At 41.1% G+C, this 16,051-nt stretch overlaps 1 protein-coding gene across 3 annotated transcripts in view; it reads right to left on the bottom strand.

The window, feature by feature from the left end:
- ELMO1 (engulfment and cell motility 1) overlaps window positions 1-16,051 on the bottom strand; it is a 592,587-nt gene that overhangs the window by 446,184 nt on the left and 130,352 nt on the right. For all 3 annotated transcript variants that reach the window (XM_055420868.2, XM_055420867.2, XM_055420869.2), the window contains exons 3-4: window positions 9,265-9,305; window positions 8,142-8,214 (exon numbers count right to left, since the gene is read on the bottom strand). In XM_055420868.2, coding sequence (XP_055276843.1) covers window positions 8,142-8,214; window positions 9,265-9,305 — 114 coding nt within the window. The remainder of the gene's footprint in view (window positions 1-8,141; window positions 8,215-9,264; window positions 9,306-16,051) is intronic.

Below are 16,051 nucleotides of genomic sequence, written 5' to 3'. Positions count from 1 at the left end.
TAGAGAGCAGAGAGGAAAATAGGATTGGCAGCCTCTCCCTCTCCCGCTCCTCTGGCTTCCTCACCAGCCTTCAGCCCCACCTATCTCAAGTCTCACTCCTTTCTGCAGCCCAGCGTTCACCTTGTAGGAAGATGCATCCGCCTTGACACCACAGTAGTTTTGACTCCATCTGTCCTTTCTGTTCTAGCAAACACCATCACCCAACTCACCTCTCAAGTTTAGATTTCCAGGAAAGAATGTAAGGGGGCGGGGCTCAGCTAGGGTAAGGCATCAACTTCCAGTCCCTTAGCTATTGAGGGCAATAGAGAAGGGACATATGGCCTCCTAGGAGCCAATGGAGGGGCAGCTTCCCAGGAAAAGACATGCCTCAGTTTGCTTTGTGTTTTGTTGGGTGGCAATGGTAGTCGGTGTGTGGGTGTGTGTTTGTGTGTGTGTATTCCTCTCTTCAACAAAGAACACGTTCCAAATGTGAAACTTCCTTAAACTACTTAATATGCAGCACTTGTATGTATTCTCTCGAGTGACTCCCCCCACCTCATAAATGTTTTCATTGCCTTTGAAACATTTTTGACCCCAGGATAAAAAATAAGACTAAACATATAATACATATGAAGCACATGAAACAAATATTTCACAAAACAACACATGCAATGCACCCTGAACTTTTCTATCCTATTATAGTCCATTTTAATGCTCCTTCAACCTGCTAAATTGATTTAACACCCTCTAACAAGTGGTGACCAGCAATTTGAAAAACCCTACTATTACCTCTATCACCTGTAATTTTATCATTAAAAACAATTTCACACTTTTCACATTGTACTCATATAGAAGAAAATTCCCCAATTCTTTTCCAATAATATCCTAAACTCCACAATATTGTAAATAGTTTTAAAAGATGAACCAAGTGCACAAGAGATGTCTAATGCTTTGAATTGTTTACACAGCAATGTTCTTAAGCCAGTCACATGACACCCCTGTTCTCAATCTGTTTAGTGACCAATAGGGACTCATGCCCTTGTGCGAAGTGCTAACTAACCTAGCTGAGAAGCACCACCTACTGTCTCTGTACAAAGCCATAGGGATGGAACCAGCTCCCTTGGGCTCACCAAACTTGTTCCAAAGGGAAAAGAAATTCTGTTGGTAATGTGTGTATCTCTGGGGAATTTCCAAGGCAGATTACTTTGTTCAGCAATGCCGATGCAATTGGGTTATTGGGTCATGGATATACATAGGATAAAATGCTTGCTGGAGGACTGAGAGGTAGCAGAATGAGGACTGTCCGTAGAGGAAGCTAGGGAAGTAGAAGAGAGGATGGAAAGATGGATTTCCATCTCCAGCACCAAGAACCGGTGTGACTTCCATCTGCCGCACAGCATGTTGAGAACTGCGAGATTCCTGCCTGTCCCACAGCATGGCCCAAGTGCGAGGGACACTGGCTCTTCAGTCAAACCTGAGCCCATCCCTGATCTGTTACTGACATCTCCTGAGCCTCAGCTGTGCCCTCTGTAGAATGGAGCAGGTACCAATAAAACCCGGTTCACAAGCTTCCTGTGAAGACTCAAGTACAACAAAGAGCCCATGTGAAGCACTAAGCCTAGTGCCTGCCACAAAGCAAGGATCCAATACATGTTCCGGACAGTTGTTATCATCCCCCAACTAACACCCCAGCTCACCGGCCAAAGTGCTTAAAACACACAAGCTGTCTTTGAATGAGTACTTTTCCCATTAGCCTCTCTAATCTCTTATCAGATATGGTTAGCCCACTCCAGGACCTTTTTGGATCTCTCCTCTCTTCTATAATTGGAGAAGGCAATGGCACTCCATTCCAGTACTCTTGTTTGGAAAATCCCATGGGCGGAGGAGCCTGGTAGGATGCATTCCATGGGGTCGCAAAGAGTCGGATAAGACTGAGCAACTTCACTTTCACTTTTCACTTTCATGCATTGGAGAAGGAAATGGCAACCCACTCCAGTGTTCTTGCCTGGAGAATCCCAGGGACGGTGGGCTGCCGTCTATGGGGTCACACAGAGTTGGACACGACTAAAGCGACTTAGCAGTCTCTTCTATAATAACTTGATTCCTTCCTCTTCCCTCTCAAAACCTGTGCTCACTTCAATGTTTTCTCCCCCACTAAACCCTGAGATCCATGGATACAGAGAATGAAAGGGACTCATCTCATTAAATTATTTATAGTGCCCAAAGCTTGATAGTTCACAATAATAGGACTGAATTCCACATGATAATCAAGTGGTCTCTTGACCCAAGTCAGACACACAAGTACCAGGGATAGGCAATCCCTGTCTGCCCAGGGATTCTGGGAAGCTCAAGGCCTGTCTGAGAACCCAGAGCATCTAGGAGGTAAGAATGGCACTAAAAAGGGGTGCTCTTCAAAAGACCCCACTTCCTTCCCAAAGGTTCCTGGGGCCAGCTTCAAAGAGGAGTCTGGATGAGGCATAGCTATCTCTATTTTTACAAAATAAGAACTTCTGGAAATAAGATACTGCCAAGGTATATCACTATACTTCACACATTCTGAGGTAGGTCTTAGCACAAGGGGATCAAATACCATTATGAGATTGTGAGAAAACTTCAAGGGTCCACAAGTACATGATCTCCTAAAGGTGCCTTCTACCATGCCCCGTGCTTTCAGGGAACCTGCCTGCCTGCATGCTTAGGGTTAAGGATAACAAGGCAATTTTCCTGTTTCCTTAAAAAATATGGTATTAATGCAATGATACTACCTTAGACAATCCAGACCAAAGGCAAACGAAAATGTATTTGCTAATGGCATCACCTACTCGACGGAGATGAGTTTGAGTGAACTCTGGGAGTTGGTGATGGACAGGGAGGCCTGGTGTGCTGTGATTCATGGGGTCGCAAAGAGTCGGACACGACTGAGCGACTGAACTGAAATGAACTGAACTGACCTGAGTAGAAGACTATCTGCTATAACTTTGTCCATGCCTCTACTTAATAAGGAATAATACTTTAGCCCTCTCTATATATAAAATTATCTTTTCAGAAGACAAATTCTACTAGAATACTTAAAATAAACAAATGGGCCTACATTGAATTAAAAAGCATCTTACAGAAAAGGAAAGCATTGACAAAATGAAAAGGCAACCTATGACACAGAGAAAAGTATTTGCAAATCATATATTCGATAAGGGGCTAATATCCAAATTAAATAACAAGTTCACACAACTCCATAGCAAAAACAAAAAAAACACTCCAATTTTAAAAAATGGGCAGAGAAAGTGAAGACATTTTTCCAAAAAAGACAAGTAATCAACAAGTATATGACTAATCAGTATCACTCATCATTAAGGAAATGCAAATAAAAACCACAATGAGAAATCGCCTCACACCTGTTGGAATAGCTATTATCAAAAAGAAAACATAGAAAGAGATACGTATTAGTGAGGATGTGAAAAAAAAGGGAACCCACATACGCTGTTGGTGAGAATGTAAATTGGTATAGGTACTAGGGAAAACATGAAGATTCCTCAAAAAAAAAAAAAAAAAATAGTATCCAACAGTCCCATTTCTGGGTATGAAAGGAAATGAAAACATGATATTGAAGAGATATTTGCATTCCCACATCCATTGAAACATTATTCACAATAGTCAGGATACGGAAACAACCTAAGAGATGTCAATGGATGAATGAATAAAGAAGATGTGGTAGAAATATACAACAGAATATTATTTAGCCATAAGAAAGAAGGCCATCTGGCCATTTGTACCAACACGTATGTACCTTCATGGCATCATGCCAAGGGAAAGAAGTCAGACAGAGAAAGACAAATACTGCATGGAATCCCTTATCTGTGGAATTTTTTTAAAAAAGAAAAAGTCAAACTCATTGAAGCAGAGAAAGAGAGAGTAGAAAAAGTGGTCACCAGGGGCTGAAGGGTTGGTCGAAATAGAAAGAGGTTGGTAAAAGGGTACAAAACTTCAGATTACAAGATGACCAAGGTCTCAGGAGCTAATGTAAAATATGATGACTTAGCTGATAACACTGTATTGTATAGAAATGTGCTAAGAGATTAGAGGATTTCCCTGGTGGTTCAGATGGTAAAGGGTCTGCCTACAATGCAGGAGACCCAGGTTCAATCCCTGGGTTGGGAAGATCCTCTGGAGAAGGAAATGGCAACCCACTCCAGTACTCTTGCCTGGAAAATCCCATGGACAGAGGACCATGGTAGGCTACAGTCCATGGGGTTGCAAAGAGTCGGACACAGCTGAGTGACTTCACTTCACTTCTGGTAGATCAGCTGGTAAAGAATCCGCCAGCAATGCAGGAGACCCGATTCGATTCCTGAGTCAGGAAGATCCCCTGGAGAAGTGATAGGTTACCCACTCCAGTATTCTTGTATGTATTCCTGGTGGCTCAGACAGTAAAGAGCCTGCCTTCAGTGTGGGAGACCCAGGTTCAATCCCTGGGTTAGGAAGATCCCCTGGAGGAGGGCAGGGCAACCCACTCCAGTACTCTTGCCTGGAAAATCCCCAGGGATAGAGGAACCTGGTAGGCTACAGTCCATGAGATCGCAAAGAGTTGGACATGACTAAGCGATTAAGCACAGCACAGGGCAAGAGACTAGAACTTAAATGTTCTCACCAAATAAATAATTAGAGGTGATACCTGTGTTATGAACTAGATAAGCATCATTTCATAATGTATATGTATATAAGACCACCATGACAGATGCTTAAATATCTCACAATTTTATTTGTCCAAGTACACCTCAATAAAGCTGAAAAATACATAATTCACTTTTTATTTTGTATTCTCTCTGTCTTTGAGCCATCACTCTGAAATATGAAAGTTTCTGGGGCAGAATCTGAACTTGTAAATAGCTGAATCTTAATGTTCTCTAAGCATTTGCATGCTATGCTTCTGCTGAACGCTGCTCGACAACATGACATTTTTTTTCCCTTGTGCTGAAAAACAAAAGTTAATGGCCCAATAAGCAAATGAAGACAATTTCAGAAAATGGGCTTGGATAACATGAGGAAAGCAGGGGAGGTGCCTTCCTGAGGATCTTAGAAGACTGTCAACATCCGTCAGTTACAGACTATGCTAGCTTGTCCTGCCAGAGCTGGAGAATTTTTCTTCTTTAAAATTACAGGTGATATTTTATCTCTGCCAGTGGGAGGGGGAACCACTTCATATACAAGGGAAAGTCAGTAACTAAGAATATGCACAAGTTTCAAAAATTAGTCACTGGTTACCATGGTAACGCAAATATTGCCTAACAACTCACTGGGCTGTAAGTAACCAAGATGATGCTAAATGCATTACTTCAAAATGGGAAATGGACTCTATTTTTAGGAATACTTGCAAAGAACTAGATGGATCTAACCACAGACTGAAGGTGGCTCAGATTTACCCCTGTTGACCCAGGATTCAAGGTCCATCTCCTGCCCTGTGTGTGTCAAGTTCTGTGTCACATGCATGTGCTATGCCCAGAGACGGCTGCAGGAGGAAGAGTGATGACATTTTATTTACAAACAAAAAACGAGCTTTCTCATTCCTTAAACTTTTAGTAAAGGAAGAATCCTTGCTATTGGGCAATGAAGGCTGATAACAGATTTAGGTGGCAGTCCCTTTAAATTCAATGCCAATGATCTCCTCAGGCCAAACAAGATTTCTCAGAAAATAACTAGCATGCCCAATAAAATAATAATTTTCCCATTGATCTGAGTAGTTTGAATTTTCTGAGTAGATATTAATGTTAGTTAGAATAAAAGTATAAAGAATATATGAATTTTTAAATTATTCTAACAACTGACTGAACATCAGCACCCTCCTAAATGAAACTTAGCATGTGATTTCTGTTCATGGTGCACAGTGCCTGGGACACTGGGGCCCCAAGTTTTCAGAAAAGTGGTCCCAGAGCAGTGTTTTTCCTAATGGTCCCTGAGTACCTGCATCAGAATTCCAGAGAGCCCTTACAGTGTAAAATCCTAGGACATATCTAAGGCCCACCCATTCTGAGTCTCTGAGGTTGGGATCTGAGAAATCTCCGTTTTAAAAAGATGCTCCCTGTGATGTTTATGTTCTCTGGTCTGAGAAGTCCATCCTTAGCAATCACCAATACATTGAGGTCTCCTGACAATGAAGACAGAAGACAGGACAGTCATCAGGGGACACAAACCAACACAGTTTATCAAAGGCAGAGCTATTTGTGACTCAGTGGCTTTTGGGCCACAGCCTAGGGTATAAAACTAGCACAAAATACTTATATTATATATGTGTGTGTGTGTGTGTGTGTGTGTGTGTATGACCCAAGTTTTTTCAGAAACAACATATGTGATGTACTCTGGCCTACTCTATTATATTCTAATTTTTAATGTTACAGCAACCAACTAAATTGATTTCACTTCCCACTAATTGGTGGTGTTTGAAAAACTCTATTATAATATCTGTTGTCCTATATTTTTATCACTTAATAATTTTTAAAGTTTTTCATATCATATCCTAAATAGTAAAAGGCCATTCAGTCTTTTCCAGTATACCCCCAAAGTCACAATATTTTAGTTACCTTTAAAAGGTGAATCAAGGTAAAGTGAGACAGTCTTCTGTTTAAGGGAATCAACAACAGTACATTCAACTGCTAGCATTTAACTTTTATTTATTTACATCCTCTTTATCTCACAAATAGCATGCAGATTATATAAATATAAAATAAATGAAAAATCTTAAGAAAGTGAAGCAAGAAGAAAAGAAAGACACAAAATTGAGTGTTTATGGAATAAATCAAAGGAACAAGTGCAAGTAATAAAGAGAACATAGGCCAGGAAAGCTAGACGACATGTTAACTCTTAGCTTTCTGGCCATCAGCTTGCAGAGGAAAACAGGATCAGTTACAAAAATTCCAGGACCCATCTGGGAAGAATAAGCAATTTCTAAGAAGCATTTTCAGGCCTCTGGCTGTCTTTCCTTCGGGCTGGACCGAAGACTTGTTGCCTCCCTCCCTCCTCAGGGTAGAGAGGGCAGTCATAGCGGGACAGACCCTATTAGTGCCTCCACATTCCACCACCATTTGATTCACAAGGAAATTTAAGATCACTCTAAGGATTGGGACAAACAAAGCCAGGAGCCAGAGGTCACCTGATTCTCCCTTTTCTTGGAGCATTCTATATTCACTTCTGTCCCAGGGCTGACCAACTTATTGTGATGAAAACTGCTCACAGAGCCATCCTCTTCCTCCTCACCAACCCCAGAAGGCGATCAGTCCCATGAGGACAGTTTTGGCTCCTACACATATCAGTGAGCTCTCCATAAAACTGAGCTGAATACTAAACTTCTCCAGAAATTCCCAAAAGGAAACGTGATAGAGCACAAAGATCTGAATTGGCTTCTTGGGTCTATGGTTTATCACTCCTGAGATATTAGCTAAGCCATCTGACTGCTATGATTCAGTTTCTTATCTGTTAACCAAAGCCAATGCGGTTTTCACCACAGGTTAGTTTTGTGGATAAAATTAACAAACAGATGTAACGAGGCGGGCCCAGTTTCTGGCACACAGCAGGTGCTCAATAAATGTTACTTTTCCCTTCTCCTAACAGAAATCTCTAGGATATTAATTGTACTTCCTGCTAGAGCCACTGTAGTAATCACAATCCTTCTCTCACTTCCAAGTTTCCTTGTTAAAATCACCCACGAAGAAAGCAGAGTTCCCAAGAACCACAGAACACTCAATGCCTACCTACACAATCCACCTTCAAAATGGTTTTTGTCATTGTTTCAATAACTTTAAGCAGGGCTTAGAGGTTATTCTGGGGAAAAAAAAAGTCTGAGAAAGGAAAGCTTGACTAAGTCATTAAGTATCAAATAAATGCTTAAACCAAGCAACAAGGAAGAGAGATAATTAGTAAATTCACCATTAGAAGGCAAATGCTGTTGCTAAAACAGAACACAGAAACATATTTGGTCTTTACTCTTGAATGGGCTAAATATCCCCTTGTTAATACTAAAGTAGTGGTTGGTTGCTTTGCAGACTCTGTTATCGTGGATGGTAGAGATGTAAAATTTAGACCAGCATGTTTAGTCTTGAGCAGAGAAAACATCAGCAATGTTTTAATTTCCTTTAAATATAAGTGTTCCAGATTAAATAACATGGTTGACCTACCTTTTCTGTGATATAGAAGTTTGAACTATCAGCATGCTGCAGTGCAAAGTATTCATGGTTTGCAAGGGACCACCTGAAAAATGCAAGCAAAAGCTGATTACAAAAACAAAAAAGGATCGTTTTCATGTTCACATGATAGAGTTAGATGAACTCAGCACCCTGTGATTGGAACTGGGCCAGTACCCAAGATATGCACAGTGCAGTTCCTAAAACAAAATGTCTTTAGCCCTCTTATCATGACCCTGAGACCAAGCTCTTATTCCAAGCCTATTGTTCACCCTTTGAGTGTTTTATCTTCACAGCTTTGAGGGAGGGCTCATTAAATATAAAGTTCCATTCCTCCCTATGATGAAGGAATGAGTGGAGCAGAGAGAGGAAAACAAAGGAAACCAATACGATTTATATTGATAACTGTTACATTTCAATTGTCTCTGTAGTCTGCCATCCCCAATCAGCATGCCTGCTATAGACTGGAACATTTCAGTTAAGGATTGTTGTTGTTTAGTCACTAAGTCGTGTCCCACTCTTCTGTGATCCCACAGACTAACTCACCAGTCTCCTATGTCCATTTAAGGATCGCAGGTCTTAAACAAATTCCAGGTAAAATTCTATTCATAGTTCTGCCTTAAAAATTAAAAAAACCTCGGCAAATTCCGTATGCATGGATTGTTAGGGCAGCCCAAGAGAAGTAGGAAAGCTATCTTTGTGAAGTTTCATGTGGCAGCACAACCACCCACTGACCTGTCCTTTAAATTATTTTATCTTCTGTGGGGACCTGAGTGGTCTTCTCATTTTATACTGGATGAAGTGTGTACTTAACTTCAGGAACTTAGACTGCTTCCTGCTGAATAGGATGAATGAACCACATCTTTTCAAAGTAAATAAGATCAATCCCAATGTCCACATATCAGGACTTCTACACTTCCCACTCTCTGAGAAACAGAGAGAATGTTTTGGTAGAAAAGACATGGAAATATTACACAGTAATTCTTGGTGTCTTTAGGCAGGTCAAGTAGTGACTTAATGAGTAATATTTAACATTTGCACAAGAATATTTTATTTGCCTTTCAATAAAAAGGCTTGCTGACTGGAGCTCCCTGGATAAATCCTGAGTAACACTTACCCATCACAGACTTCCTTTATTATTGCAGACAGTGGTTTTTTCTGAAAAACAGAAAAAAAGGAAATACTTTCTGTTAGTTTCATTTCATCATTTTAAGCTCTAAAAAAAAAAAAAAGAAGAAGAAGAAGAAGAGGCCTAATAAAGACACTTAAGAAAGAACAATTTACATTTGCTATTCTTGGTTGTTGTCAGTGAGTTTGTTTTTCTCAAGGTAGTAATCGACCAGCCATCACCACCAACTGCATTAATGATGTATTATCCTTTGGGTCCTTTTTTCTATACTTAACATGCGAGTTGAACAAAATATACATCATATTTCACTTGAAAGTGAAAGTGTTAGTCACTTAGTCATGTCCAACTCTTTTCGATCTCATAGACTGTAGCCCACCAGGCTCCTCTGTCCATGGAATTGTCCAGGCAAGAATACTGGATCGGGTTGCCATTTCCTTCTCCAGAGGATCTTCCTGACCCAGGGATTGAAACCCGGTCTCCTGCATTGCAGGCAGATTCTTTAGCATCTGAGCCACCAGGGAAGCCCCAGTATTTAATTTAGCCGCATTAAAATCAGGGTGAAACATAGCTTTGGTCAAAGATCTCATAGGCAATAACAACCTACAAAGTCAATTGATCACCAGAATTCCTCAAGAGTAGTACATGGGTCGGAGAAGGCAATGGCAAGCCACTCCAGTACTCTTGCCTAGAAAATCCCATGGATGGAGGAGCCTGGTAGGCTGCAGTCCGTGGGGTCGCTAAGGGTCGGACACGACTGAGCGACTTCACTTTCACTTTTCACTTTCACACATTGGAGAAGGAAATGGCAACCCACTCCAGTGTTCTTGCCTGGAGAATCCCAGGGACGGGGGACCCTGGTGGGCTTCTGTCTATGGGGTCACACAGAGTCGGACACGACTGAAGTGACGCAGCAGCAGCAGCAGCAGTACATGGGTAGGGCAACCAGTAGTTTGGCTTTTTGCAAACGAGCTTGGAGGTAGGGTAATTTTATGAGAACATGAGGCAAATGGAGTATGTAGCATAGTGACCTTGTTCCTACAAAGTACACAGAATTCTTCCCACAACTGTGGTCCTGGCAAATGTCAATCATGCAGCAGCTTGAGCAGGACACACTCGAGTAACGGGACCATGACACCATGTGCTGTGGTGTCAACTGGCGGCTGACTACAGCTGTACTCTTGGCCTAACAGCCACAGCTGTGCTCTGCCTGCCTCCAGATAGAAAGAATGTAGTGAAGAGACACACATAGCTCATCCAGAGATGTCGAAACTCTTTCTGCTTTGGATGTAAACACACCCCAGCTGTCTCCTGGGATGGGCAGGAGTGTGTCTACCAAAGGAACACATCACAGACAAGAAACAAATGGGGAAGAGAAATCAAAGAAATACAACACATGGTCCTGGGTTTTCAACTACAACCACAGAATAGCATCTAAACACTTTCTCCTCCTGTCCCTCTGGGCACTGTGGTATGGCAGAAGGAATTTGAATCAAGCAGAATTGGTTTAAATCCTAGCTGCGTCAACTTGCCTGCAGTGAGACTGATAACTTCCTTAATTTGCTGAGCCGCAACTAGCTTATCTGTAAAATGGGCAGAAGACCTACCCACTCCTCAGGGTTTTCATAAGAATTAAATGAAAATTAAAATAAAGGGCAAAAGACTCAAAAAAGGGTTAAGGCTCTACTTCTTTACTCTCTCGTGTCACTAGAAGAGCTTGATTTCCTCTTTGCATCCTTGCCCTCGGATCCAACGTTACTAGGTCCCCTCTTGGTTAATTCCAAGTATTCCATTCTTCACAGTCCTTTCTAAGGGCTTCAAGGCCCTGATAAAAGCTCCAGTGCTGCCCTCAGTATTCTTCCAATGCTCTCCTGCACTCTGGAGCACTATGGTCAATGATTAAGCCCACCGCCATGCTTTCAAAAGAATGTCTGCCTACAACTCTAAATGCAGTGGGAGAATTGTGGAGGGGTGGAAAGACAGTGCATATTAGCATCTTGAGTTAATCTCTTTTAGACTAAGATTAGAAATGGAGATTGGATTCGACAAAGAGGTTACATGTTACAACTTGAGGCCTTTGCAAGAACTTGTCCATTGTTTATGGCTCTGGCTGTGAGTCAAAGAGCAAATGTACACTCCCAACCAAAGGAGAAAGGAGCTTTAGGAACAAAACTTTTTCCATAAGTTGAGGATTTTGCACTTCCAGCTGTCAGAGAGCTCTCCAGGCTATTAGTATTTCATGAGGACCTACCAGTGTCCTAGATTAGCTGCAGTGGCTCAGACGGTAAAGAATCTGCCTGCAGTGCAGGAGACCTGGGTTCAATCCCTGGGTTGGGAAGATCCGCTGGAGAAGGGAACGGCAACCCAATCCAATATTCTCACCTGGGAAATCCCATGGACAGAGGAGAAGCCTGGCAGGCTACAGTCCATGGGGTTGCAAAGAGCTGGACACAACCTGAGTGACTAACACTTATTTACCTACCAGTCTCCTAACTCCCCCAATCTTCTTGCATCCTCAAAACTAAAATATAAATAACAGGGTCAAGTTTCAGACTTAAATTGTGTTGAAAGAACAGATTGAGCCAAGAAAGTATTGCTAATGATGTAGGAGAAGGCACTTAAATTACTGCTTTCAGAATGGGAATTCTTAAAGTCTAGGTAACTTGGAGGAATTCCTCAGATTTTAATCTAGGTCTGATTCATAGTTTCAGCGTCAAATTTGAAAAGATAGAAGTGGGCTTCTATAACTATTATATCTAAAACATTCTGAAGCTGGCTATATGGAAGGAGGAAAGATTCTGGGAGAACAAAGTTTAGAGATTTAATAGAGAAAGATTAGAGAAAAACTTTAAACCCCAGAGGAAAAGGACTCACAGTTAACATAACTGCAGCGTCACCAATTCAAACGAATGCTGTGTAAGCACGGGACTGGCCCCACGGCCTGCATCCTACACCTGTCCTCTCCCTTCTTTACATGTTCCAGTGAAACACTGACCTCCACCAACCAAACCTAATTCCAATGACTTCACAATTTTCATCTCCCTTAATTCATCCACATTCTTAATGTCATTACTACCTTCTTTTTGAAACCATCTTTCCAGAGTTGCTGTATTTCCTTCCATCTCCTACAGTTATAAGCAACAATCCTTCAATAAAATCCAAGAGATCCTTCACTATTTGTTTTGCTTCTAACTTCAGATTTATGTTTCTATCTCTTCTGTTTTCATTCAACTGCTCAGTTCCTCATTCATTTCAACTGTCCCAAGTCTGTAATCTGATCCCACTCTTAGAAATCTCTGGCAGTTTGTTAGAAACAGCATGTTAACTCTCCTTCAAGCGTCTTATTAAATGTACAAACAAAAATCATTACTCTCACTATTCCCTAACCCAATAATAGCATGTCCCCACCCCCAAAATTCTCTCCGTCTCAGTCATGACTTTTTCTATCTCACTATGACACCACTACAGCCCAGAGCAACATTAACCTTTATTAACCCCCCGGGTCTGATTTGTTACAGGTGGTATTACATCTTCCTCTGTGACATTCATATCATTACTTTCCACCTCCTCCAAACTGCTCTTCCAAAATCTTGGCATCCCTCATTCCAACTCCTACCAGATAAATCATACCCCAGTTCCATCACTCTTAATTCTGCTTCCTCAGCCCCAGTGCCCTTCCTGAGGAACAGCCCATCATTACTAGCGTTAACTACTTGCCATAAATTTCCAGTCAAACATTACACTGGCCTATCAAATGCAGATTCCTATCTTGCATTAGTTCCTATATTTGCATTACCTACGTCTAGTAGTTCTTTCATGTAGATTTCTAGAGAACTTATCTTTGCCTTCTCTATTCTGTGATACACGGATATTTAGACACCGAGTCTCATCATTACTTCGCCACAACCTCTCTCTGCTTTATCCCTTCCAGACCTAACTACCACCTTTGGTTAAGAATTCTCAGGATCCTGGCATCAACTGGTGATCCATAACATTACCGACTCGATGGACATGAGTTTGAGGGAACTCCGGGAGATAGTGGAGTCAGAGGGGCTTGGCCTGCTACAGTCCGTAGGGATGCAAAGAGTCAGACATGACTGAAACAACTTAGCACACACACACAAGTGTGTACATACAGCTGATTCACTTCGCTGTACAGCAGAAACCAACACAACATTTTAAAGCAAGTAAAGACTCCAATAAAAATAAGAAAAAATGATTAACGCATATTAAAAAAACAAAACGAAAGAAAAAAACGACCAACAACATCAAAGTAAACCATTTCAAAGTATAGCCTGGATTAATCAGCACAAATCCCACTTCCTACCGTGTAAACCACTGTGGGGTGGCTATAAGCAGCTGCTTAGACATGTGAAGGTTGTCACCACTCCCCACACAGACCACTCTGTGAGTCACAGCTTGGGAGAGCATTGAGCCCGCCAGCTGATGAAGAGTACAATTCAACAGGTAATAAAACAGATACCAATCAAATGATTGTCACCATCCTTTAGCAAGGCCACACAGGTGAGCAGGAACTATTTGCTGTAAACAGGGATGGAACAAGATACTCCCAAATACACTATTTTGGGAGCAGTGCTTTGCTCACTTTCTATAGAAGACCTTCAATTTGACATGAGCTCCTTGCCTGACTTAAATTGTAAATTAAAGTTTGGCTCTATATTTTAGTTAATATTTGTTCAGGTTACATCAGGTTACATAAGATGTTTTTATGATAATACAAGTTTCACCCGAGGAAAAGAAAGCTTCCCAGGCATGCTTGGAAGTTCACTAAAACTTGGGAATAGGGTGACAAGCACATTGCCTTAGTAGCGTTCTGTGAACCCATGTAATATTTGCCTTTCATCTCATTGAGAGAAAAGCCCAGAAGAAAAGAAAATTTGATCTAAAAGGATAAAAATTGGTTCTTCTCTGAGTCCATAAACCATAAAGGAACTAAAATAAATTCTATACTCTATAGGAATATATATCCATGTAAAATATTGAGGCAAAATTATTTTAATTGCCTGAGCATGTTTTTGTAACTTAACAAAAATCATAACCAAATCCCTTAAGCTTTTTGTTTTGAAGGTCAAATCAGCCTTCTCAGACTCAGTAATGAACTAAGATGGAAAGAATAGAAAAGTTTTTAAGGATAACCCAGAGGGTTAGTCAGTTACCAGATTTCCAAGTGCAGGTGACTGGGGATTAAATAGACTCTCTACTTGTTCCCTTTAGCAATGGTGAGGTCAGTGTTCACTATATGAAAGTATTTCTTCTCTTTATACTAATTTGAGAAAATGTCAATAATGACACAAATATTTTTATTCATCAAACAAAGTATGCATTTCCAAATGAATTTTATTGGCAAAGTACCAAATGCCAACAATTATATTCATGGAATAAATAAGCTTTTTGTTGTTGGGTTTGTTTTTTTTTTAATTTATCCCTCCCTTTTAAACTCTTTAGTCTCCAAAAGAATTCCTTTATTCAACTTAATTTGTCATAGACTACTTTCAGAAAGCAAATTTCTAATACAAAAAGATTTTTATTTACTTTTCATAAAATCACCTAGATTCCTGAGAATGGTCAAATTCACTAGCAATTAGCTTGTGATCTATATCTCTGACTCTGTTCTCACATGGTGTTTTCTCCTCTTACAAGAAGGATGTAGGGACCACTCTAAATCCAGGGTGATTCCATCACAAGATCCACAATTATATATATAAAACCCCTTTTTCAAATAAGGTCACCTTTTCATATTCCAGGTGTTATAATTTGGACATACTCTTGGGGCCACTGTTAAAACTATTGCAACTGGGTAAGAAAAAAAAATTTTTTTTTTTTTTTTTAAGGATTAGGGAGAAAAGAGAATGCACCCTCTTCTCCCTTATCCTTAAAGTGGGTGTTGGTTCTTCACTTTTCTTCCTAAACTCTCTCTTGCTTTTAATGAAATGCCAGTGTCCTAAATCCCTGAATCCATGCCTCCCACTATGACCCCTCTTCTAAGGTCTGATCCTGCATTCCCAACAACCCCTGGTGCGGATCCACGTGGATGTCCTGCCACCTCTTCAAGATTAGCACTACATTCTCTTCCTCACTAAACCATATCCTCCTCCTGTCTCACCTTTATCTCAAAAAAAAAAAAAAAAAGAATCTCACTCTCCCCACCCAAAGCTCATGGTTCCTTTCAGACATGAGAGAACCCCAGAAGAAACATCCTTGGGGGTCTCCAGTTGTTTATATCAGAGGTTGTGGAGTCCAGCCTGCCTTGAGGCACGTTCCCCGGACACAGCCCAGCTGTTGTCCCTCGTCAGTGTCCCCTCGCTGATGAGTGCAGTTCCCATTCAACCACCTGTTCCTGCCTGCTGGCAGGGCATCTGGCCTGGGGATACTATGCAACCCAAATGCTCACCTCAGAGCTCGCACGTCCCCTCTGCCCACATTTCTGCGTGACACTGGCCTGTGGAGGCTGAAATCGCCCTCATCTGAAGTGATGCACACTTGTCAGCAACTATAAATTGTGGGCCCATGCCTGTCCTAAAAAGATTATCGCATCAGAAAGAAAGCTTGGCTTCTTCAAAACCTTATTTATTTCAAATGTTTTTAAAGATATGCGGTGGGGGTATGCTTATGAGATAGCAGTAGGGACACCAGAAAAGCACTCAGAATGCTGAATTTTTATCAACAACTTGCTTTTCTATACCTTAGCCCAACTATAAGCACTGGAATAACTTTAGAAAATGATTTCCTGGGGTAGAACCCCAACTTCTTCAGCCCC

This window comes from Moschus berezovskii, chromosome 3 (assembly GCF_049115385.1).
Source record: "Moschus berezovskii isolate FMDL1 chromosome 3, NW_MosBer_1.0, whole genome shotgun sequence".
NCBI classification, from domain to species: Eukaryota; Metazoa; Chordata; class Mammalia; order Artiodactyla; family Moschidae; genus Moschus; species Moschus berezovskii.
The sequence above is the reverse complement of the archived record's forward strand: the minus strand, read 5'-3'. Positions and strand labels throughout refer to the sequence as shown.